Source organism: Mytilus galloprovincialis, chromosome 5 (assembly GCF_965363235.1).
Source record: "Mytilus galloprovincialis chromosome 5, xbMytGall1.hap1.1, whole genome shotgun sequence".
NCBI lineage: Eukaryota > Metazoa > Mollusca > Bivalvia > Mytilida > Mytilidae > Mytilus > Mytilus galloprovincialis.
In genome coordinates this window covers 55,537,581-55,565,116 of record NC_134842.1, presented here as the reverse complement: position 1 = coordinate 55,565,116, position 27,536 = coordinate 55,537,581, and the positions used below count along the sequence as shown (strand labels likewise).

The window sequence follows — 27,536 nt, the reverse complement described above, 5'->3', positions numbered from 1 at the left end:
GTAATTTAATAATATTGTTGCTAACGTCACGTCTTTTCTGTCCATTGTGGTATGTCACGATCGCAATTTTCTTAATGGTTCTCAGACAGCCCATTGTAGTTATTTTTATCCCGGGTTTTATAAATAATTGAAAATAGCAATCATATTAAATTTGGATGACGTAAGGGGTTCAAAGGACTTGAGGAATCAATATCATTGGCTGTTTTATTTTTTGCGAACGTTACTGCTCGACGTTTCCGTCCAAATCAGTGTCACGTGAGCAACATATATTTAGATCTGTAACTCTCCTGTATAGGAGTTACGATATCGCCCTTTGCAGAAATAGATTTGGAGTCAGTTCCTTCACATGATTGGGAAGCAAAGAAGGTAAGTTGTATGTAATATCGTTACAAGAGGACCTTAAATGTATTCCGTCCACCAAAAAGACGTTCGCAACAAAATGTAATGTCATGATAGTAGATGTTGCTAATGTTACTATTACGAATTGGTTTCTTGTGTATTCATTTGATATAAAGTACACCTGCCAATGACATTCTGTATATTTAGAAATTCTAAACCAGACTGTACAATTTTATTACTCCAGGCGTATATTAAACATCACTGTGTGCATACATTTTAACTTTTAAAGATGTTGTTGCTCATGTGACATGTCCAAATGTCGCTAACGTTACTCATTTTTTGGTTTCTTGTGTATTCATTTGATATAAAGTACACCTGCAAATGACATTCTGTATATTTAGAAATTCTAAACCAGACTGTACAATTTTATTACTCCAGGCATATATTAAACATCACTGTGTGCATACATTTTAACTTTTAAAGATGTTGTTGCTCATGTGACATGTCCAAATGTCGCTAACGTTACTCATTTTTGTCTCTGTCACGTTAGCAACATGAAAGTAGGAGACAGAACACAATACTGTAAAATCTGCCATATACAAATAGTGCATTAGGAGTGTTTAACTTCTTTTTATTGTGTAGAATAACAAACTTTCTGTTATTATTACATGTATGTCTTCTTGTATATTTATAACAGATGTTGATGTTAACTTCCTGGATGATACTGAAGAAGATACACCAGATGATACCAGTAAAAAAAGGACAAAGGTATTTCATTATGATAGTTTAATTGATGCAATTTTCAAAATACAGTATCACCAATCCATATAAAAACAAACATGTGGTATGATTGCCATTTAGATGAGACAACTCTCCACAAGAGACATAAAGACACAGAAATTAACACCTATAGGTCACCATGCAGTATACATAGTCAGCTATAAATTAATGAAAGACAAACAAATATGTAACACAACAGCAAACGACAGTCACTGAATTACAAGCTCCTGATCTGACTTAGAAAAGGGACATACAGAATGTGAAGGGGTTTATTTGACAGCAAATACTGACAAATTTTGTGTTAACATGTTTGGTTAATTCAAGGAAATCTCAATTGTGAAAAAAACACCATTATACAAGAAATTGGTATTAAATGATATAGCGATTTAATTATATCTTGACTTACATCTAGAAATTGACAATGAGGGTCGGTTGAAAACAAAACTTTACAACAAAAGAGATGATTTCAGCATTCCAATTGTGAACTTTCCATTTCTAAGTAGCACCATTCGAGCAGAACCTGCATACAGGGTATATATCTCCCAATTGATACGATATTCCCGTGCTTGCATTTCCTATCATGATTTTCTTAATAGAGGGTTGCTACTCACAAGGAAGCTATTAAACCAAGAGATCCAAATGGTGAAGTTTAAATCATCCCTTCGTAAATTTTACGGACGCCATCACGAGTTGGTTGACCGTTATGGGATAACCGTTTCACAAATGATATCGGATATGTTCCTTATAACGTCGTTACTACAATCCCCTTCCCTTTCATGAATGTGACCTACCGAATTAGACTGTTTACCAGATTTGTTATCACATAAGCAACAGGACGGGTGCCACATGTGCAGTAAGATCTGCTTACCCTTCTGGAGCACCTGAGATCACAAATATGTAAATTTAATGTAAATTGCATGTCTTTTATAGTGTCTATATTTGATTTATTCATAACTTTTAAGAACATGGATATTTGTTTAGCTCCTCACCTTTGTTTTGTTGGAGACTGTACGTTGGGGATTTTTTGTCATTTTTGTTGTTGAGTTGCTGTCTAATTAATGAATCACCTATATCAACTTTTATTCATTTCAAAACTACATTCTTGCCATTTTGCTAAAAATGAAAATGTTATGCATTTTTTCATCCTTCTCTTTATATTATATAACTGATGAAAGTAAAACTTCCGGTATTGGTATGCTATGATAAATTGTTCATTTTATATCCTCATAATTCTCATATGGAAAATAACAATTTCTGCTGGACTTGTTTTTTTGATAGGAACTTTTTCACAATTTAAGATACGTTTATAGCATTTGTTAATGTAACTGTTTTCTGTAGGTGACATGTTTATGCAAATTATGGCCTAATTAACACCTTTGATGACAAATTTAAAAAACCCACAAAATGTAAATGTTGCTCCAACCACAAAAATTAATACCATGAATTAAAGTACTTTCACAGTATATGTAGCTTAAAAACCTTCTTTTTTTTATAACTAAAAAGCACTTAATTCAATAAGTAAGGTATAATAGTTTGTCTAAGTCTAATTATATTTTATAGAAAGATGAAGATAAAGATGACAGTGAACCTGCCAAAAAAATGATGAAAACCTCAGAATTAAGTGCAGAAAGTAAAATAGGGTCAGATGATACTACAAATGTGCCATCTAGTGAGATTAAAAAGAAAAGTAAAGAGGAAATAAGCAAGGAAGAAGCATCCAAATTGAAGAGTGGAGCAGGTACCACCCCCGCAGCAGTACCAGATGTTGATGAGATAGAAGAGACATTAATGTGTAGCATTTGTCAGGAAATTATGTATAACTGTATCAGGTGAGAAACTGTTTTCGTAGGATATTCTATGTAGGATTTTATTCAACAAACTGTAGGCCTGTATTTAAAACTGACCATCACAAATAACAAGATGAAATGGTGCAATTTAAAAACTTACTGTAATAGAACATTGCTATCATAAATAAATAAAAAAAAGTTGTTTTTTATAAGCTTAAGGGTTTTGATATAATTGTTTATGTATATTATGAAAATAATGGATGAAATTTTAAAACAATACATTGCAGATACCTAGCTCAAAACTCATTTGTGAAAGATGGAGCAGTGTAAATTAAACTTATCTTTTTTCACAGCTTACAACCTTGTATGCATTCCTATTGTGCTGGATGTTACTCTGACTGGATGCAAAAATCTAATGAATGTCCTACAGTAAGTTTTGATTAAGATAAATGAATATTTTTATAGTTGCTATTTACTGTCTGCATTATATATAAATAGGGGGGAAATAAGCTATTACGAATAAATAAAAATTTAAAAAATCAACAAAAGATTGATTCTAACAACAAAAGGCTTTTTTTCAAAAGTATAGACATATCATTCAAATTTTTTATTTCAATTGTTGCTTAGTATTCATAGAACGCTGTCTGCATGAATAGCTTTATGTTTAACTCATAGTTTTCTTTTTTACAACAGTAGAAACAGTCAAATTTCTCAATTCTTTTCTTTAAAAACAAATCCAATGTTTAGACTAAAATCACATATATCACAATTTAAATTACATGTTTAAAATATTTTTCACAATGCAAATACAAACATTTAATACAGATCTAATTGTGTATCACCTTACCATTACATTGAACGAAAAACTGTTTTCAAAAATATAGATATACAATGTAGGTTTTTTTATTATTTTAAAAAAGTTAATCCATTATTTTTTCTAACACAACTAAAATTAAGTTGGAGTTATTTCCCTTTAGTCATAGTAAAAACTGTAAAAATGTACAGTATATTTTATTATAAGCCTCAATCTTTATCATGTTTATGCATATAAAGCATTGTTGATTATTAAACCCCACGCAACGGGGTCAGTCCTGTTTCTTGTCATCGCAACTCCTCTCAAACCACACAACAGAATTTCACGAAACCTTTATAGATAATAAGGACATACCATGTAGTTTTGCATATCGACGGGAAATTGCGATTCAATTTTTTTTCTAGGAGTTACGCCCCTTTGAACTTATTTACTTTAATGTATTACTGCAACAGTTTGTCATCACAACTCCTCTCAAACCACACTACAGAATTTTACGAAACCTTTTCAGATAATAAGGACATACTAGTATGTAATTGTGCATATCGACAGGAAATTGCGATTCAAATTTTTTTCTAGGAGTTACGCCCCTTTGAACTTATTTACTGTAATGTACTACTGCAACAGTTTGTCATCGCAACTCCTCTCAAACCACACAACAGAATTTCATAAAACCTTTTCAGATAATAAGGACATACTACGTAGATGTGCATATCGACAGGAAGTTACTATTCAATTTTTTTTTCCAGGAGTTACGCCCCTTTGAACTTATTTGCCTAATATACTACTGCAACCTTTTGTCATCGCAACTCCTCTGAAACCACACAACAGAATTTCATGAAACCTTTTCAGATAATAAGGACATACTACGTAGATGTGCATATCGACAGGAAATTATAATTCATATTTTTTTCTAGGAGTTACGCCGCTTTGAACTTATTTACTTTAATGTACTTCTGCAACAGTTTGTCATCGCAACTCCTCTGAAACAACACAACATAATTTCATGAAACTTTGTAGATAATAAGGACATACTATGTAGATGTGCAAATTGACAGGAAATTATGATTCAATTTTTTTTTCTTTTATATTTTTTTTTTCTTACACATATTTTATTTCTCCAATGACAATGTGGGGACGTGGGGTATGTGAGCGCGCTCACTAAGGTTCTTTAATTTCTAAATGAGTAATGTTAACACCTTAGTGCAAGGCTAATACTTGCTATAACTTTGACTGTTTAAAATTACAGTTTTCTGTTTATTAGCAAAATGATTGTCTCCTGATGATTTAATTTTCTTAAATGATTTATTAGGATAAATCATTTAAGAAAATTAAATCATCAGGAGACAATCATTTTGCTAATAAACAGAAAACTGTAATTTTAAACAGTCAAAGTTATAGCAAGTATTAGCCTTGCACTAAGGTGTTAACTATTGATCAAAAATAATTTTTTTTATGGGTAGGTGGATTCCAATTTGACAGTTTGATGTTGATATAGATAACATTCACAAAATACACAGGATCTTCAAAAGAAAGCAGCATTGCTAGCAAAAGTAAAGTAAACAAAAATACCAATCTTGCAGTAAAATTCAAAGTGGAAAATCCCTCATCAAATGGCAAAATCAAAAGTTCTTACACATCAACAAATGGATAACAGCTGTTATATTCCTGACTTCGTACAGGCATTTTCTTATGTAGAAAATGGTGGATTAAACCTGGCTTTATAATAAGCTTAACCTTGTTGCTGGGTCTTTTTAGATATTTTTTCCCCAGTTGCTGCATGCAATTACTTTATCCTGATATTAAAATGGCATTAATTATCTAATTTGATTTCACCAGACCACTTTTGAATAGAATTTGAAATTTATTTTTTAGTGTCGTATGAAAGTAAAAAGAATCAACAAAAACCATATTGTAAACAACTTGATAGAAGCTTATCTGAAAGAACATCCAGGTTTGTAGTGTAATAAATATACTGAGGATTTAATCATTTATATATTTCCATTAATTGGAACTAATTTTTGTGGGTTGAATAAAATTTTTGTTTTTGTTGTTTTGTCAAAGTCCACATTTATTAAATATTCCTATAAAAAATTTGTAATTTTTCAAACATTCAGATTCAGGATTCCCCAGCGGTTTCATCAAAATCCATGACCATTGGTATCCAACAAATAATAATGAACCATTAGTAACTGTTTTGATGTGTGTTGGTTTTTCAAACTTTATTTTTGGTGAATTTATTTTAATAGTAGGGAAGTGAAGATTTACTAATCGATAACTCATTGGATTTACCCAGCGATACTCGAGTACTGGCTCGGTAAAACATTTACCAAATGGAAACACAAAACTGTGCCAATTTTATGTATTGTGGGTTGTTATCTTAAGATCAATTCACCCTCAACATAATAACCTAGGACTAGCTAATAGTCCAATGATTTTTATACCATAATTAATAACTCATTTACTTAATGTACTAATTATGTAAACTGGTAACAATCTAATCAAGTAATTAATCAATATCTATAGAAAAATAATTACTAAAAAAAAGTATTTATGAACTATAAAAAACACATGCAATGATCAACAAAGGGGGGATAATTATAACTTACTGATGCCATTTTAAATCACTATCTGATGGTCGATACAGGTTTTAATATTACAGTTAAATACTAACATTGGAATCGTTATTTAAATTTTTATTAATTTTAATTTATATATTAATTTGCCGGGAGGCGCTCTCAATAAAAATGTGTTTTGTTTACACTTAAAAAATGAACAACATTTCTAACAGGAAAACGATTAGTCGAGTATCATTTTGGTAATCGATACTCGGTATTACTGAGCGATACTCAATGCTCCTTAACATCACTATTTAATAGCAATAAAAAATATATAGCAGTTAAAATATGACCCTGTCATAAGATACTAAAGTGAAATTACATATTTTTAAAAACACTAAAAGAGGAAATGAAAAAAAGGATATCTTATCTCTACGTTATTATGAAATCAAATTGCTTTAAAACTGTTCTTTTTTATTATTCTTTGTCATATACTTTCCCCCTTTCTTCAAACTTGTGAGTTTAAGATCAGTTATGTGAGTAAAAAAGTATATATACAAGTATTTTTCAGAACAGAAACAGAAACTTTTTTCAAAAACGTGATGATCAGGAATGGCAAAATGGTGTTCAGTACATTTTAATTTGTTTTTCATTATAAACCTTGTTTTAAGTATACAATTATTTTGTTTTAATTATAGAAAAGAAAAGACCTGAAGAAGACTTGAAAGCCCTTGATGCAAAGAATAAAATTACAAAAGATATGGTAACTAATTTATTTTACCCTAGCTTTATAACTTGATAAATGGGAAAACTAATTGATAGCTTAATTCAACTTTAAGTTATACATAATGGAAATTAACTTTATTCTTTAAAAAATAAAAACTTAAAAAAAAAAAAAAAAAAAAAAATAAAAAAAAGCAAATAAAGCTGAAGATCTAGATACAGTACAAAAAACTTGAACCTTCTATTTTAAAAGCAGTAGTTTTATGCAGAATTTCCTGTCCTTATTGTACATGTTGTATTATAAAGTAATTTGCATTTTGTTTAGTGTTCAGTAATGGCATTAATAGATGCACCCAATGATTTCTGAATTTGCAGTAATATATTTTGACAACTGTTAAATGAACTTTTCTGGTTAGGGTGAGTACCACTTTATCACTTTAATATTTTAGATGACCCCAACGGCTACAGAGGGTTATGATCCAGATAATGAGGAGGAAGAGGAGGACTATACTGATTCTGATGCTGAGGATGATGAGGCAAGGTAGGTTTTGAATGAAAGGTTAAAATATTATATTGTACAATTCAATTGTGGATACTAGTGTTCTCTTTTTATTGAATGGGGTACAATTGTTTATCTGGTAAAGATCTATCTTCCCTGAAATTTTCAGATGAATCACACAACCCATTGTTGGGTTTCTGCCCCTGAATTGGTAATTTTCAGGAAGCTTTGCGGTTTTTGGTTATTATCTTAAATATTATTATAGATAGAGATACACTGTCAACAGCAATAATGTACAGCAAAGTTAATAAAGGCAACAGTAGTATACCGGTGTTCGAAATTCATAAATCGATTGAGAAAAAAAACAAATTCGGATAACAAACTAAAACTGAGAGAAACACATAAAAAAAGAGAACTAGGACACAACATTAAAATGGAACACACAAAGAAACAAACTATATTATAACAATGGCCATTTTCCTGACCTATAAATAAGTCAACATGACCAAAAAGGAAATATTTCATATTTTTGCACTGAATATGCAGGAAATGTATTCACGTTTTTGCACTGACTATGCAGGAAATATTTCATATTTGATGTTAAAACAAATATGTCCTCTCTAAAATGAAATAAATGGACTTCTGTGGATTCAGTAATATTTTTGGAATACTGTTAATTGCGAGTGAAGAGGAAAATCACAAATTTGGATACTAAACGAAATACAAATTTTCATTAATTTTAGAAGTCAAAGCAAATAGCTTGTGAAACTACAAAATTGTGTACCCTCAGAATAACATTTTTGCTCTATCCATAAACATTGGTACCAACGATGAATGAATTGTAATCTGTACCATGTTTGGCAAGAATTGTTTATAAAGAAGATTGCTAATTTAATATTAAAAAAAATGTTCTGATTAGACCACAAAATGGGTTAGATACAATTCTAAATTTTAATTGGTCTATTTCCAAATTTCTCCTCCTCTGTAATTTAAACTTAACGGTATGATTAATTGGAGTATTTACAGCAATTATTTTTTTCTGCATATGTATTCAGACTTGTATTTGCACCCAACCCTATAAACCCACAGAAAAAAAGATCATGTGATGTGCAACTCTCCAATATTTTTTTCCTTGAATAATTCTTACAATATTTTCTTACTTTACGATTGATTGTTCTGTTGCAGAACTGTTCCACCTGCTATAGCATTCAACCCACCAGTATTTACACCAGCACCACCCATGCTTTTTGGAATTGGTACACCATTTTTTGGAACAAGGTAAGATTATTTACAGTTTACAACAGAAAACTAGTTTTTTTCCCTTGATATTAAAGAATTTTATGATGTCATTCAATACTACACTTAGAATAAGATTAATTTGAAAGCAAGCTTTGATCATGATAAAATTATTTTGTAGCTGTATTGCAGCCCAGGGCTCTCACTAGGAATTTTTCATAGTGAGTCCTGGGACTCATCACTTTTAGAAATGGTGAGTCCCAATAGATTTTGATGAGTCCAAGATGCATGTAATTTTTTGTGTCATAATATAATGAAATATGACGAAATACAACTTAAACAATGCGTGTTGGATTGGTAGTTTTTATTATATCAATAAAAATTATGATCTCTTAATTATAGTTATTGTTCAAAATATATACATGTAGCAGACTTCTCTCTGGGTCTATCAATTCATAATGTGGAGCCACATTGAAAAAAATGTTGGTTTGCCAAAGCCAGAGTTCCATAAAAAAGATTGGGGCAATAGGTAGTGTTTTAGTTTGTTTTTTTTTTTTTAAATATGAATGGATTATTTAATAATAAACTCAGTATTTGCCTGGAGATTTTTAGTTACAGGACCAAAATTTAAATGACAAAAAAAAAAACTTTACAAATTAACCTCTTCCCCTGTACACCCTTTTCCCAATTAAATTGGTGTAGATTGAATTAGATATACCTAGTTTAACTATTTTCATGGCACTGCTATATCAGCTGTTTATTATACCCCCGCTTTAAAAAAGGGCGGGTATACTGTTTTACCTCTGTCTGTCAGTCCGTCCGTCCATCAGTCCGTCCGTCCGTCCATCAGTCCGTCCATCAGTCCGTCCGTCAGTCAGTCCGTCCCATGAAACTTTCGTCACATTTTTCTCAGGAACTACACATCCACCCTTTCTGTAATTTGGTATCAACATTTATATATGTCAGCCATACCGTGTGATGCGTTTTCAGATTCATCACTTGACAACTTCCTGTTTACCGAACACTTGTCTGATTTTACACATGATAGCCAAGTTGAAAATTTTCGTCGCTATTCTCAGGAACTACAATACAAGGATTTCTGAAATTTGGTTTCAGGATTTATATAAGTCAGCTATACCGTGTGATGCGTTTTCAGATTCATCACTCGACAACTTCCTGTTTACCGAACACTTGTATGATTTTACACATGATAACCAAGTTGAAAATTTTCGTCACATTTTTCTCAGGAACTACAATACAAGGATTTCTGAAATTTGGTTTCAGGATTTATATAAGTCAGCTATACCGTGTGATGCGTTTTCAGATTCATCACTCGACAACTTCCTGTTTACCGAACACTTGTATGATTTTACACATGATAACCAAGTTAAAAATTTTCGTCACATTTTTCTCAGGAACTACAATACAAGGATTTCTGAAATTTGGTTTCAGGATTTTTATAAGTCAGCTATATCGTGTGATGCGTTTTCAGATTCATCACTCGACAACTTCCTGTTTACCGAACACTTGTATGATTTTACACATGATAACCAAGTTAAAAATTTTCGTCACATTTTTCTCAGGAACTACAATACAAGGATTTCTGAAATTTGGTTTCAGGATTTTTATAAGTCAGCTATATTGTGTGATGCGTTTTCAGATTCATCACTCGACAACTTCCTGTTTACCGAACACTTTCATATTTTTACACTATTAATATTATCCACTTGCGGCGGGGGTATCATCAGTAAGCAGTAGCTCGCAGTTTCACTTGTTTTAAATGTCTATAAATATCCAGCCAGGGTTGTCTGTTATTTAGGGGTTACACCCAAGTATTTTCCCACCAAAAATGATCATGTGACATGTTTGTCAACAAAAGAAAACAAGTGGTCAAGGAATTCATTTAATTTCTGGATTATTCTGCTTTTAATAATTAAATTTGGATTTATATTCATTCCATTAAAAGGTACTGTCAAGCATTTGTATTTAAAAAAATAGTTTGCAAACAATTTTTACTTTTTCAATTTGACAAATGGGTCATGACCTTTCATTGGCTTGTTCAACCATGCAGACAATGTAAATTATAAATCTATCAGCTGTCTTAAATATTGATCTACGCATCCAATCGATTTTTTGACATCGACTTCCGGTTTAGTTTCTTGTCAAAACAATGGCTCAAAACAATGTCGAATCATAAATCTTCTAGGCAAAGCGATGTTTCTGGGACTCAGGGGATACAATCAGGACGCATCTCAGGGACCCACAGGTTTCTAAAATGAAGCGTCCAGCTCGATTTCCATGCGTCCAGGACATGTATACGCGTCTTAACGAGAACCCTGTGCATTCATTTTAAAGTCAAGAGCTTCCCTAAAGGGGATACTTGGAACATGCAGCTTGAAGCTTTTTCTCGAGAATGAATAAATGATCCCTAGTAGCTATGAATGTTTTCTACGTTTTATTTTATTATTGTCAATAAACTATTTTCACATTTCCGACTTTTGACTCTGGAGTTTCTATTTTTTCTACATGTTACCTACTCTGCGGTAGGACATCCTGGTACTTGGTAAAGTAAGAGCAACTTAGAAAAAAATAAAATCAAGCTAACAATCTGTTCAATTTGGGGGGAAAATTGACTGCTACATGTTTTATATACACAACAAAATCATCAGAAAACAGTACACCTTCCCCCCAAATTGCACTAATTATATGTTTGATTTTACTTCTTTTGGTTGCTCTTACCTGACTGAGTACCAGAATGTCCTACCACAGAGTAGTTTGCTGCTTTGAGAGTGTTGGTTTATTTTATCAGCTTACAAGCATTTCAAAACCCCTTCACTGAATACTGACATATTTAAAAAAAAAATGAAAACATTGAAAACTAAATCTCATTAAAAGTAATATCATGCAGATTTAAAAAAAAAAAAACAGGTAAGATTGAAAAGCAATGTATTTTTATGTCAATGTCAATGAAATATCAGAATTTTTTTTTAAAAGGTAAAAAGTTAAACTGTTAGTTCTATGTTATGCTATGTTTGATTTGACATATGCATTTGTATTTGTATCTTGAAATTTGTTTTTCAGACCAGCAGCCACAAAATGTCGCCAGTGTCCAGGTTATGTAGCTCCACCCACTGTTCCTCCTACAGGCATATTTCAGACAGGTGTGAAAGTTTAGTTTCAGCATGCAGGTTTTGTTTCTCTTCTCTAATAATACATAAAAAGAATATAAACAGGATCAACAGAAATACTGGACAGTAGAACAGACCAAATAGACCACCTTCTTCTTCTTTTCTGTATCTTCCTCCTGCTAATGAGGAGCACATCCACTAACAACATCTTAAAAAAGAGACATACACAGAAATTTTAAAAATACAGAATGAACAATGCATGTATCAGACAAAGAACACTCTTTTTTTTAAATTTTGCCCTGTTTTATTGGCAATGCATCATTGATTTGGAATACTGTAATGTTCCACAATTTTGCAATGGATGATTTGCTTATAGATTCTGGTCAAATTATGCACAAAATTCAAATTCTGGTCAAATTATGCACAAAATGTAAAAGTCTGGCCAAATTCTGCACAAAATTAAAGCAAAGTATTTGGATAACATTTTTGAACAGCAAAAATATTTGGAAAAAATGGTTATTCAACACTTTAACATAATTTTTCTCTGCTCTTCCTTTCTTAACTAGATAAAGGCTACATGATATTGCAATTGTAAAAATGGATATAGAGCAGTATAGATCTCACAAAAATTCCTAGAACATAGAAAGAAACCTTGTATTATAGGTATATGTGGAGGTAGATCATTGCACCTTGATCTCATATACATAGATGTCTTTAGTTTCATCAAAAGTGGACACCTCACTATAAGAATCATACCACAATTTGTACACAGGCAACTTTATTATGTTGCTATTTGAAAGATTTTAGTCATCTATTTTGAGTTGCAGAGTTTTTTTCAATAATTCACTGGGTGAATATCCACTTAGATCTTACAACATTGAATTGTTTCATTTCAGCAATAAATGTTGTGGGCACTGCTTTAGGTTTGAATCAGGGAGGTAACCAGACTACAGGCACAGCCACTGAGAAGAAGGAAGAGGAGGAGTCAGAAGCAACACAATCTCTGGGTGATGGGGCTGAAGCTTCTACCTCTGGTATGAATAAAAAGAGATAAAAGGATATATTTGACAAATTAAAATAAAAATGAATGTGGGTGGATAAAGGAAAGGACTTCCAAAATTCCTCCACAACCAGCTGTGTACTGTCGATTCATTATATGATTATTATTCGTTATGCATCGTTCACACGGACATTTAATTCGAATTGAATTCAAATCGAATGCAAATCGAATTTGCTTATCGCATTCACACACTCTTCTTTTTTAATTCGAATTGATTCGAATTAACTAATTCGAATTAGTCAATTCGCATTAGAAATACATTTTATTAATACGCATTAGAAATACATTTTGTTAATACCAATTAAAAGCTAACATCGTTTGGACAGTAAAGCGAATTTGACGCGCATTGCAATTCGAATTAGAATTGATGTAAGACGTAAAACGTTTCAAATGTGAATTAAACTAAATCGAATTAGTTAATGCGAATCGAATTCGAATTACGTGTGAACTCAGCATGAGATACCAATGTTCATGGATTTCGTGTGTAGATGAACAACAAATTTACATGTTCAACACAGTACAAACTTCTATAGGCTTGTAAGCAAATTTTTGCAAAACCAAGAAATCAAGTCGAAATTTGTTTTCCTCAACCCACAAAAATTGGTACTAACGAAAATAAATGAATTGACAGTATTTTGTTTAGTAATTTTGCATCCATCAAATGGATATACAAGCATTGATTATGTACAACCCATTTCCAAAAATAAAAATAAAAACCCTTCCATCTCTTCCACATTAATGTAAATGAAATAGGCCAGAGACAAAATCACAGAAGGATTAGAGAATATTACTATTACTCTGGTCTGATGAAATCTAAAGTGTTTGAAATTACTTATAGGGCATGCAGTAATTAAAACTTCTGAAAAAAAACAAATACAAGTCATACACTTTCTGCCAAGTTTTTAAGCATCCATTATATTTTAAAATTATTTCAGAGAATCCTTGTTTGAAAATTTATGAATATTTTCCTACATTATAGTTTTGTTGAAAAACGTGAAAAAGATATGTATCATAATCGTGTAATTATTGCAGACAACTTTGTAGATGTTTACCTTTGTTTAAAAAGTGTTTGGCATTTTAGAATTCAGTTACACTTTTTTTACAAATGAGAAAAATGATAATTTATTAAAACTTAGAACAACAGCTTTAGGTTTTCTCAAATTCTCCAGCGAAGAATTAATATATGCAGTGTGTTTTCTTATTGTATAAGTAAGATTCTCAATTGTAGATGGCAAAACAAAGAAAATGGCTGATCCAGAACTAAAAGATGAGAAGACCATGCCAGAAGCTCCACCCTATTTCTGCCCACTTGTTCAGAATCATGTTTTATGTCAGTGTTGTCTACAGCCCATGCCAGACAGAAGGGCCCAGGCAATAAACCCTGATAATAATATACCACCCCAGCAATGTGAGTATTTTGTATCTATAGCTATATAGATTAAAGTATAAGCAAGGTATACATGCTCATGGAAATGTCTAAAAATATTCTTCCCTGTTTATACCCCCGCTTTAAAAAAGTTGGGGTATGCTGTTTTACCTCTTTCTGTCCCTCCATCACTCAACAACTTCCTGTTTACCGAACACTTGTATAATTTTACACATGGTAGCTATAGCCAAGTTGAACATTTTCGTCACATTTTTCTCAGGAACTGAAATACAAGAATTTCTGAAATTTGGTTTCAGGGTTTATATGAGTCAGCTATAAAGGTGTGATGCCTTTCAGATTCATCACTCAACAACTTTCTGTTTACCTTATACATTTAGCGGGGCAGGGGTAGCATTAGTGAGCAGTAGCTCACAAATTCACTTGTTAGGTCAGTTAATCATGAGGAGAGGGAGATTGATTTACTGTCCTGTGTGACTTTATAACAGTAAATGTGATGAGGTATGATTGCTGATGTGACAAATATCCATTAGAATTTAAAGCAAGTGAATGTAAGTAATCATAGGCTACCATACAGCTTTAAAAAGGAGAAAAACCCTTACAGTATTGTCAGCTATAAAAAAAAAAATGGACATTAAAAATGTAAAACAATATGATTAATTCAAACGAGAAAACTAACTGACTATTAATTCATAACAAAACAATTTAGGAAAAAACAAATATCAAACAGAGTCAAAAAGGGAAACATAGGTATCCATCACTGGTGTTGTCAACAATGTATTAGTTTGTGATAAAGTCAGTTTATGGGGAACCACTAGTTGTAGGTCAAGGATATTTGGTTTGCAGTCAAAAAGCGAGACATATGTATGTGCCCTTGTCTTCGTCAACAATGTTTTAGCTTGTTATTAGGTCAGTTTATATGGAACCTAGTGGTAGGTTAAGGATATTTAATATGCAGTTGTATTAGCATTGTTTCATTTATTTCAATGGAGTTTTCATGGAGTTTATTTGGCACTACCCCCCTCAGTCATGGTCAATTGACTTGAAGCTTTTGCTTAGTTTACATGTATTAGTTTGGAATTAGGTGAGTTTGTGGGAAGTGGTAGCTATATAGGTTAATGATATTTTGTACGCAGTTGTATAAGCATTGGCATATATCTCATTGACAGAGATTATTTGGCCCCACCCCCTCAGTCAGGATTTATTGACCTTGAATATTCTGCATATTTTGCATAACTTACATGTTAAAGCACTGCCATATTAATTTCAACATTTGCTATCAAAATAACAAAAAGACAAGACATATCTATGTTTACAGTTTATTTACAATAAAGTTTGTTTCTATATAAGATTTAAAGTTCTCTATTACAAGTTGCCTTGAGTAAATCAATTTTGACTTTACAAGAAATATTGAAAATGTATATAGGCAACTTCATCATGGGATGATTTTCAAGGTTTTATAAGTAGCCTTTTATGATTGATTTTTTTTTCAAGTACCACAGAATTTGTCAATGCTATGATTCTAAAACAAAAGCCTCAAGAAAAGTCAGTCTTGACCACAACTTTTAATGCAATTTTAATTTTTCATTATTATATACATTTATTAAAATTAAAAGAAAAATATAATTTATATCTGCTTTTGAAGTAAACCTGCACTTTAACATATAACAGGTAATCAGTTAAGAAAAAAATAATCTGATCTGTTCTGAAACCTTTTTTATTCTTTTTTTGTTTTGTCAGTTAAAATTTGGTTTTATTTGATTTCATAAAAAAAAAAAGAAAAAGGAGATTTGTTATATGTTTATATCGTTGATACAACAATTGAACAACACAGAAAACTTGGAAATATATTAGATGTTGTGAAGAAAGTCAATTATTTTTCAGGTCAGATTTGTTACAGAGCTTATTGTCATGCCTACTGGGGATGTACAAAGAATGAATGTACAGGTTGTATAGGAAAGTTTAAAGGTAATAATTACTGGGGATGTACAAAGAATGAATGTACGGGTTGTATAGGAAAGTTTAAAGGTAATAATTACTGGGGATGTACAAAGAATGAATGTACGGGTTGTATTGGGAAGTTTAAAGGTAATAATTACTGGGGATGTACAAAGAATGAATGTATGGGTTGTATAGTAAAGTTTAAAGGTAATACTTACTGGGGATGTACAAAGAATGAATGTATGGGTTGTATAGGAAAGTTTAAAGGTAATAATTACTGGGGATGTACAAAGAATGAATGTACGGGTTGTATAGGAAAGTTTAAAGGTAATAATTACTGAGGATGTACAAAGAATGAATGTACAGGTTGTATAGGAAAGTTTAAAGGTAATAATTACTGGGGATGTACAAAGAATGAATGTATGGGTTGTATAGGAAAGTTTAAAGGTAATAATTACTGGGGATGTACAAAAAATGAATGTACGGGTTGTATAGGAAAGTTTAAAGGTAATAATTACTGGGGATGTACAAAGAATGAATTAGGGTTGTATTGTAAGTTTAAAGGTAATTATTAATTATAAACAGACAATGAATTGGGTAAATTTTCCAGGTACTTAGATTATTAACATAAAAGATGAAGTTGCTTTGCTTTACAACATTTTATTTTTCTAAAGTGCACAATTGACAAATATACAACAAAAAAATATGGATTCCGAAACAATAAAAACTTTCATATACTGTGGATTCATTTCTTTTTTCGTGGATTGAGGGAAATTTGTATTTTCATGGATATTGTCTAAGCATGCATATATACAAGCCTATAACAAATTTATACTTTGTTGAACATTTAAATTTGTGGCTCATGTTCAACCCGCATCCAGGAAATTGGTATCTCACAAACGATAATAATTCCACAATATGCTTTAATATCTAGCAATGCTTAATTATGAGAAAGATGTGATTCATAATTATATATAATACATCTCATAGATATGAAAATTATCAATGAGGATAGTAAACGTAAATGTAAGGTATATATATTAGTATAAGGAAGCTCATATAAATGAATAATGGTTTTATTGTAGATTTAAATTTTGGAAAGAAATGTTTGAATAACCTCATATTAGAAAATGTCTACGAGTCAGAGATATTTAAGGTAAGACTTGTATTATAACTTAAATAAAAACTGTTGAAAGTTAGAATTAAACAATAATTTGGAGAATATAATCATGGTAATTAAGATAAAACTTTGTTAGGTACTTGGAAAAAACAGCACTATAAATTCAGAAATTATTGGAAGGTTTAAATTTTGTCAATATAACAACTGGATGATTATTGCAAGAATAAGAACTCTCATTCTTATATTTGATACAACCTTACTCGAATTTAAAATACTGAACCTATATTTCCACCAAACTTTGAGTGAATATTCCTTAAGGTATACGTCAGAGTTAGTTTGTTATTTTAAAAAAAATCCAGTTAGTCAACAAAAATGTCCTAACTGCTTATATAGAACAAAAGGGAAACAGGCATAATTAGACTGTTGGTTTTCCCGTTTGAATGGTTTTACACTAGTAATTTTGGGGCCCTTTATAGCTTGTTGTTCGGTGTGAGCCAAGGCTCTGTGTTGAAGGCCATACATTGACCTATAATGGTTTACTTTTTTTAAATTGTTATTTGGATGGAGAGTTGTCTCATTGGCACTCACACCACATCTTCCTATATCTATAAATAGTCTTGTATCTTGAAAACCAAAACCTGACTAGAGCACAAATACTTAAAATGTCATAATCTACATATTTCCTATATATTAATTATAAGTATCAGATAAGGAGTAATTGGACTTGTAAAAGAACAGTTTTTTTTTATCAACTATAAAGATCATTTTTGTTATGAAATTTTGTGTATAATTTTGGATTGTGGCAATTGTTAAAGAAGCATCAAGACCCAAGGGAGTGACACCTTCTCATTCAGTGTATTTTACCAAAATGTTTGGAAGAAAACTTTTTAAAGCTTTAAACTGAACTTGGTATATATTTAAAAAGGATTTAAATTCATTATATAATTGTTTGAAATAAATAAAAAATAGTTTTAAATGGATTTCTATTTTTAATTGTTTCTTGATATAATGAAGAGTTACAGCTGACTTTAATGAGTGTGTAGCTAAAGGTATACGTAATATCTTTGGTGTTAGCTTGCTTGCTAGCTGAACTGTGAAGTCATTGTTATGTTTGGTAAACTACCCTCCTTTAAGAGTAGACTAGTCTGACTAATAATCAATATATCAGTCTGTAGGACTAGGCTACTTCGAAAGGAGGGAAGTATACCTTACCTAATAATGACTTCACGGTTCAGCTATTACCTTTAGCTACACACTCATTGAAATCAGCTGTAATAATATCTTTTTCAATGCCTTTCTTTAGAATTATGTAGAAGCTAACGGTATGTCAGTGAAGCAAGTTTTGAGAGAATCCCTAGTGAAGTTAGACGCTGGACAATACACCTGTCCTGGTAAGTTTTGGATTAAGAATGGAAATGTGGAATTTGTCAGAGAGGCAAAATCCCAACCATAGAACAGACAACAGCAGAAGGTCACTAATAGGTTTTCAATGCAGCAAGAAATTTCCGCACCCGGAGGGGTCCTTCAGCTGGCTCCTAAACAAATATACAGTTAACTCTCGTTGTCTCAAACTCGGTTGACCCGAAACTTCGGATGAGTCGAAGTTTTCACATTGTCCCGAACTTTTTTCCATATAAATAGATGTAATTCGACTCCTGATGAGTCGAAATTTCGGTTGAGTCGAACTAAATTTACGATCCCAAGGTTAACAAAAGCATTCAAAATTCATTATTTATCTCGAACTAATACACATATGTCAAAACATGACCTCCGGGATTTAAATGGATTGAAGAGTTAATCTGACAATACACGTGTAATTAAATTTCCAGTCACTGACCACTGTATTGATTTATGGCATGCTATTTCCACGAGTGTTTACCTAAGATTATCTTTTGTAGATTTTTTATAAATAATTAGTGATACATTGTTAATTTTAATGAAAAAGTATTTAAAAATGTTTGCATAACAATTAATTGTGATTTACACTAATGAGCTCGGGTGTGTATAAAGTAAGGATTATGACTTCTGTTGATGATCACATAAAAACTACTCAATCGGCATCTTTAATCTTGTTGTATTTTCTATTGAAAAGAAAGTGTGAGATAAAACAAAATGAAGAGAAATCTAAATTTTCTAAAATCTCTTGTATCCGAGAATAAACAATTTTGTCAACTATAAACGACATGAATAACGAAACTATCGATTGGGAATTATTCTCTCGGATAAAAGCCATATGAAAAAATTGAAACAATTGAATAAGTAAAAACAATGCTATTATAATAATGAAAGACCATGACATACAAATACATCGATCTGATACCAGAATATCGATCCCCTTCCCTATTCACCCGGATTTATTTTAGCTTTACCAAGCTTAGCAAGAGTTGTGTCCCTTGTTCTGTCAAACTTCCGGTTTTCGTTTGAGTCAAACTATGTGTATCTCGAAATATTTCTCTGGTCCAGCTGACTTCGAGATAACGGGAGTTGACTGTATATACTAGTTCAGTGATAATGGACGTCCTTCTAAACTCCAAATTATACACAAGAAAATAAAATTAAAAATATTACAAGACTAACAAAGGCCAGGGGCTCCTGACGTAGGACATGCGCAAAAATTTGGCGGGGTTAAACATGTTAGATGTTGGATTGTAATACATACAAGAAAGCAAGATTCTTTTACTGTATACATTTGTGTTAGGTTTCATAACCAGACAGCATCTAAGAAAGGGCAATCATATCTTTACTATGTTCTTTTTTTTCGCTTCATAGCCTTCATAGCCTTGGACAATGATTTGACGTGTTTGCATTGAGATCAATTAATTTTACAATGCCTATCACAAATATACTGAAAATTAGACTCACAAAACATTTCCTGATACATACATATGACATTATTTACAATAAATACACAATTTTTATTTGGTATGCGTCAAATGAAATTGTATTGAAACCATGCTTTATTTTGATTGAACAGATTAAGAACAGAAAAAAAGAAAGCTGCATTCATTATATAGAATAAGATACATGTAAGAGTTAATAGAAGCTCAATATATTGTCCAACAAAACTGGAAAGGACTCACACTTTACTATATTGTATATACAATTATACACATACACTGTATATGTCAAGCAAAACATATTTTGTCATAAACTTTTGATTTATTTAAATTGAACTGTAAATGTTGAAAATTCTGAGAAATGATATCACTCTATAGCACTGCTTCAGTCTGCACCAAAAACTTTTTCCGAAGACCAATATTCTGATATTTCTCTTATTGGTCCAAACAAAGTTTTGCAAAAGCTTAGGGCTATTCCAGTAAAAATTATCCAGGGGGGGTGGAACGCCACTTATTTTTTGACCCCCCACCTATGGAAAAGATTAAAAAAATACACCCCCACCTAGAACATGTATTTTCTTCCAAGACCCCCTACCTAGAGAAAAAAAAAAAAGTTAGCTAGTTTTTTAAAGTATACAAAAATGTTGCATCCTGTCAAATAAATGTAAAATTTGTTGGTTTATCTATTTCAGTGCATCCAAAAAGGGGCCCCCCCTAAATCCGCCTAATCATACCACATCTTCTTTTTTATACTAGCTATGTTGCTATTAAAATATAAAATGAAACATGTAACAATGTTATGGAGCAGCAGACGACAGATGCAACATGACAGCAATAGCTCACAGTGACCGAAAAAGGGGGGTGCGATTTTAATTATGGCCCATTTTATTTTTAAAACTGTCAATAACATTTTCAGGTACGACATATTCTTCAGGTGGGGAAACTGGTTGGCACCAACCATTTGATGTTTCAGAGTTTAGTTTGAGCCATAAAATATTTTTGGTAGGCACAATGTAATTCTTTTTTTATTTTTTGTATTTCTTATATACATTTTTTTTTTTTCAATAGGCAAATGTTGAGGAAGATGATATACTCTCCTGTGTAACAAGGCCATATTTTTCCGCAAAAATTAGGCCATTTTTTTCCTTCAATACCACCCACGCAACATGCGCAATAAAAATCTAATTGTCTGTGCCAAATATAAATATTTTTTTATGGACCGCATAGTTTGGATGTCACCCACACATATTTTTTTGTGGGGAGACGGTATACAAGGGAGAGGGTACTTGAAGTTGTTATAAACTGTATGCAATAAAATATTATTTGGGACAAAAATTGCAAAGAATTGGCCAGTCCACCTTATTAAGGACATATTCTTTGCAAGGAAAGAGATTTAAGTACAGCAAATTCTGCCATTTCAATTTCAATGAATATACAATAACTTCTTCCAACCGCAACAATATTTAAGTTAACCTTTATTTACAATGTTTAAACTGGTACTGTTGCCTTGTTCATGTTCATGTTGGTTTTTTTTTACATTAAATTTGGGTCTTCGTCGATACCATACTTATTCCAGACGTTCCGTATCAGAGGACATTTCAGGTAATTCCTCTGCACTTCTTGTATCATTATATCTTCATCACAGTGACAAGAATAACAGTATAGAGTACCATCAATTCATAGAACAAAACAACAAATCGCTGAAGAAGTCATGTTTACAAAATGTCAAAATGAGCCAAAGACCAAAAAATGACAAGGACAGTTAAGCGTCTTTTATGGAGACAAAAACTATATTCCTAAAAAGTCTTTGGGGTTCTTCAATCGAAATAATAGCAAGCTAAACTAAATGAGATTATTATAAGGGCTAAATCTCGTCTGTACTAGCCAAATTTAACAAATTTAAAGTTATTTATAAAAAAAATATATATCATGAATGATGGTTAATTACGTTTTTCGGGTTATCAGTTAGACCGCATGGTTTTATTATTACAATAGGAAAACACCCGAGACGTGAAATCGCATGGTTCTATTATCATAGGTAAACATCCGAGACGTCCCAAAAATATATAGGTGCTCCTATTATTGGAGGAACATTACACAGTTGTGTACACACACATGGCGGCATGGAACACGATCGGAAATTCATTTGACGATATCTAAACGTTTCGAAACGAAGTGAAAAGTATCGTGCGCCACGTGGGCGCTTACATTTGTCACTGTATGCGCCATTTCTTGTCAATATGCGCTATAGGCGCAGGGGGCACGTCCTTCCCGATCACTGGTTTGACAAGAACACAAACGGACGCTTAAAATTAGTGGTCTGCCAACTTTATTTGCAGTCGGATGACCTTTTCAGGAGAATCTTCCTTCATAACAGGGGGAACAATATGTTTAACCTATCATTCCGAAACCCCCCACCAACAGAAATGAATTTAAATCGGGACCACAACCCTCCAGAATACATTTATGTTGATAACCCCCCACCTATGGAAAAAAATATCGTCGGCGTTCCGGCCCTCCTAGGTAAATTTTACTGGAATAGCCCTTACTGGTCCGATTGAAATTTTACTTGTCTGGGGCATCGGACTAGTGGCTAACCGTGCAGACTGCTGCTTTTATGTTTAATATGAAGTAATGGAGCTGAATTCTTATTTTGAAGATCAATCAAGATTTGCAATAAATTCCAACACTGCCTTATGCTATACCTGTGGGCTGAGAAACTTTAAAGAACTAGCATATCAGTACAGGAAAGATATTCCTAGAGACGACCTTCCTGGTACGTAAGAAATAAACAAATATGTTATTATGCTTGCAAACAGCCTTGGTTGTCTCGCAATAGCATGCTTTATATTTGGAATGCAGTAGATTGAAAGTTTGTTTTAGCCTTAAAATTATGTAAGTGAAATTACAGTGACTTGACTGTTAGTGTTGCTCTCCACCAATTGCAACTTATTCAATATCTTGACCACATTGCAATTTGTTTTATTAAACCAAATTGTTCAACTGGTCAGAATATTGAACTAATTGTTCAGTCAAAATGTGAAAGTGCAAGGTGATAAAATATACTTACAATCCTATAAGACTTTAACTCCACTTTAATGATGTTGTGACAAAATTAGTTTATCAGTTTGTATAGCTATATTATAGTCATTTCCATGCTAAAGGGGAACTGTTTATTTTGAATTGCTATAAAATTGTCCAAACTAAGCTTTCATATAGTTTTTCTTTCTAAAAGTATTCTATATTCATAAGAACCAGATATCATTTTAAACAAAACATCATACATTCAATAAAATATGTGTGAAATAACAATAAGCTATTGATAAGTTTTCATGGGGAGATAACCTAAAATATTATTCTTTTGAATAAAGACTTTTTTAAAGAAAAGTTATTATCTCCCCCATGGAAACATCCTACAAACACATATTGCAATTTTACACATATTTTACTGAATATGAAATGTTTTAATTCACATAATGTCTGATTCTTATGAATATAGAATACTTTAAGAAAGAAAAACTATATGAAAGCTTAGTTTGGACAATTTAATAGCAATTCAAAATAAACAGTTCCCCTTCAGCATGGAAATGACTATAATATAACTATACAAACTGATAAACTAATTTTGTCACAACATCATTAAAGTGGAGTTAAAGTCTTATAGGATTGTAAGTATGTTTTATTTTATCACCTTGCACTTTCATGACTTGGCTGTGGTTTTCTACAGCAGTTGGTTCAAATTTCTGACCAGTTGAACAATTTGATTTTATAAAACAAATTGCAATTTGGTCAAAATTTTGAATGAGTTGCAATTGGTGGAGAGCAACACTAACAGTCAAGTCACTGTAAAAACATCTATTTTTCAAAATTGATAAATTTTAACAAAAGGGGCTAAAACTATTGATTGGTTAGGGAGCTCCTTTTCAAGATATTAAATGTTAAGCAAAATGGCAGGAAAAGGCTATAATGGACTTTTACCTTATATTTGCATTGGTTTTATTTGGGTCTCAAATCGAAAGAAAAGAAATCCAAAATCTGCTAAAATTTTGGCAAATGATCTTTTGTGAGCTATTGAAGTCTTATATGAAAAGAAAAAAGGGTGTTATGGGGCAAGATATTTTAACCTGTATCTTAGGGGAAAAAAACAAAAGAGTCCAAACATTTACTTTTCCAACAATCATGCCATATCTAGTAGTAAGATCAGAAACTGGTTTGCTCAAAGTCAGATAATTGTGTCTTGGTAGGGTGATATGTCTTCTGACTGTTTCTTTTTAACCTAGAATCCAACTGAAATATCCATCTTATATTGAACGTTGAAAACATGCTAGGTTATTATTTGTCAAATCACAATAACATGTTTTCATCCTAAATATACATGTAATATTTGCTGCTGGGTGTTAAACAGCCATCAACTAATCAAGCAATCATATTTTCTAAATACACTTTATTGATAAATAGATGGATCTATAAGTCGATCATGATCAGTTGATGTATATGCCAACAAAGTTTTTAATGGAATTGAATTAAACGCTTAGCTTCTTTTTATTTTGAAATTTTGTGAACATAATGCTGTTCTCCTCATATGAAAAGTTGATTAAATTGCCCTTGTTTGTAAAAATTACTTCTATATAATTTTATTTTTGAAGAAAGCATATATTTACTTTTAACAGTTAAACCTGACCTTTATATGCAATTTTTCACTATTACTATGTCTAGTTAAGCATACTTGCCAACCTCTGACTATGGAAAATCATGTCATGACATGACATGACATGTCAAAAAGCGTGTGAAAACGCGTGATGTAGATGCGGACTTTTTAATATGAATGTGGTAATGTTCATAATTTCACATACAAATTTGTTTATGTAAAAAAGCAATATATATTCTACTGTAAACTTTTATTGTATTAAGTGGTTTGTTATGTTGCTTTTAAAGCACCACCACTAGCCGCTAGGCACATATTTAAAACAACTGCCAGTTTCAAGTTAAGCTACATTTATTTGATAATTTCATATAGCAGCACACAATATAAATGTAACATAGTCAAGTTCTGATCAGAATTCAGTTTCAGTTTCTTTATAATTGAAAATGCTCTCCCACAGATTTAAAAGAATGTCATAATGTTTTGTTTATTTTGCAATGTAAAATGTCATCTATTATCTCTGCCATTGCTTCCATTGCTATTGCCTGGTCAAAACTGGGTAGTTCATCAGATGATAGCTGGTACTATGAGCTGATCCAACAGTTCTGTAGAAATCTGTTGGCTAGATTTGAATCTGAAATTGAAAAAGAAAAATGTTTTATTTCCATTTAATAAACGTGTTAAATGCTTATTCAAATAGCTACATTGTATTTCTCCTCTCACATGCATTGTTTTTATTATTGCAACATAGAATGCACAATGCGTAACTTGTCACTCGATCATTCAAACTCGACTCAAAAATATAATTTATAAATCTTGAATCTTGGTACGTACACATCGTTTTGGCTTAACAATTATCGGCGCTTTAGACGACGGTACAGACCCTGAAAGCGACCTATTTCTGTGCACATTATCCTTATAAAGTGAATTTGAAAGGAAGTTACAAAATCGTTAAAACTAATCACAAACTACTTACCTTTTACTGTTTGTCCATATAGAAAAATAAACAATATGGCAGCCAAACAATTACTTTGAATTTTTTCGGTATTTATCGCCGAATAAGGAAAAAACCAGAGAATAGCGATATCACTAACGACCCAAAAACAACAAGAACGAAAAAGCGTGTAATTGTGTGTAAAGTGGTGAAAAGCGTGTACACGCCGTGTGACAAAATCCTCGCGTGTAAACCGTTGAAAAAGGGTGTATTACACGCGAATATCATGTCACTTGGCATGTATGTAGTTAAGTATATTTTTTATAAGTGATTAAAAATCAATCAGTTAATATCAATGAGTTTAGAATAAATAACAAAATTATTATTTACTGTATTCATTAATTATTACAGAGGATGCTCAAAAGAGACAGGATTGTTACTGGGGTAAAAATTGCAGAACACAGAGAACAAGACCTCATCATGCAAAGTATGTGGTGAAGTTTTAAAATTAGAATACGATCAAAATGGGCAGAATAGAAAAAGTTAAGGGAATCTGTTCATCAATCTCACAGTACAATGAATTTTGATACATTCCTGATTATTCTGTCTTTAGTGATCAGGCGCCTGTTATTCAGTGGTTGTCTTTGATTGCTGTCTGTCATATTTATGTTTTATTTTTAAATTGTTTGTCATAAAGCAAGCCTTTTGTTTTTTCTTTGGTATTGTTTCACAATTTGTCACACCTTTTATAGGCTAATTGTTAAAGGCTTTCTTTTACTTATATTGGCTTAAATTTTCATCATTTGGACTCTGCTGGACAGGAAATATGGACATGCATATATACATCAAAAAAGTTGAGAGGTTTACATCTACACTAACCAATACTAAACTAGTCATGCTAGTAGCACACTCAGAATATCTTTAATTTACTTTGATTTAAGACAAGTCATGGATATTCAGTAGATGAGTTTTAAAAACCCATAATCAACAGTTTTACATACATTTATAATAGTAATAACATTAACGGTACCAATTTTTCTGCACCAGATGCGCATTTCGACAAATAATGTCTCTTCAGTGATGCTCGTGGCCAAAATATGTAAAATCCAAAGCTTATATAAAAGATGTAGAGCTATAATCCAAAAGTTCCAAAAAAAAAAACCAAATCTGTGAAAGGAATCAGAGCTTTGCATGAGGGAGATACATTCCTTAATTTATAATATTTTTTAACATTTTGTAACAGCAAAGGACAAGGTACGATAAGCATCAGAGAACGGCCCCCTAATTTCGTTCAAAATAAAAGTGACTTGCTATTAAATATAATACATTATTTTTAAAGTTTAAAACCTATATTTTTGTAAACATTAATAGATTTTTCAACTTCCGTTGATATTATTCATGCCCTGATGCTGTAAAGACCTCAAGATTCTGGAAAAGGGCAGAAAAATGGCAGTTTCCAAACCTTTTTCTGCATTTTAAGCTATGAGCGTACCTACGACCCAATAACATATTTATACCAGGCATTCCTTGAACATAAATGTTGATGCAGTTCAAATATTTTAGTGGGTCGTAAGTACGCTCATAGTTAAAAATTCAAAAAAGTGACAAAAAATCGTCGTTGTTTTCATTGAATCATCGAAATTTTTAACCGAACTGCGGACCGGAGATGATTTCCGGTAATTACTAGATCCGACGACGGAAATGTATTCTTGCTACGCTATAATAATGGCTAGTTTCTTTAGGAAGAAAAATAAACA

At 31.8% G+C, this 27,536-nt stretch overlaps 1 protein-coding gene across 1 annotated transcript in view; it reads left to right on the top strand.

Moving 5' to 3' along the window:
* LOC143076066 (E3 ubiquitin-protein ligase CHFR-like) overlaps positions 1-27,536 on the top strand; it is a 48,598-nt gene that overhangs the window by 15,326 nt on the left and 5,736 nt on the right. The window contains exons 6-20 of the mRNA XM_076251698.1: positions 1,037-1,107; positions 2,680-2,948; positions 3,260-3,335; positions 5,593-5,671; positions 6,974-7,038; positions 7,448-7,539; positions 8,683-8,775; positions 11,815-11,894; positions 12,758-12,895; positions 14,150-14,329; positions 16,190-16,273; positions 17,332-17,402; positions 18,670-18,757; positions 22,863-22,979; positions 26,191-26,266. Of these exons, the coding sequence (XP_076107813.1) occupies positions 1,037-1,107; positions 2,680-2,948; positions 3,260-3,335; positions 5,593-5,671; positions 6,974-7,038; positions 7,448-7,539; positions 8,683-8,775; positions 11,815-11,894; positions 12,758-12,895; positions 14,150-14,329; positions 16,190-16,273; positions 17,332-17,402; positions 18,670-18,757; positions 22,863-22,979; positions 26,191-26,266 (1,579 nt within the window). The remainder of the gene's footprint in view (positions 1-1,036; positions 1,108-2,679; positions 2,949-3,259; positions 3,336-5,592; positions 5,672-6,973; positions 7,039-7,447; positions 7,540-8,682; positions 8,776-11,814; positions 11,895-12,757; positions 12,896-14,149; positions 14,330-16,189; positions 16,274-17,331; positions 17,403-18,669; positions 18,758-22,862; positions 22,980-26,190; positions 26,267-27,536) is intronic.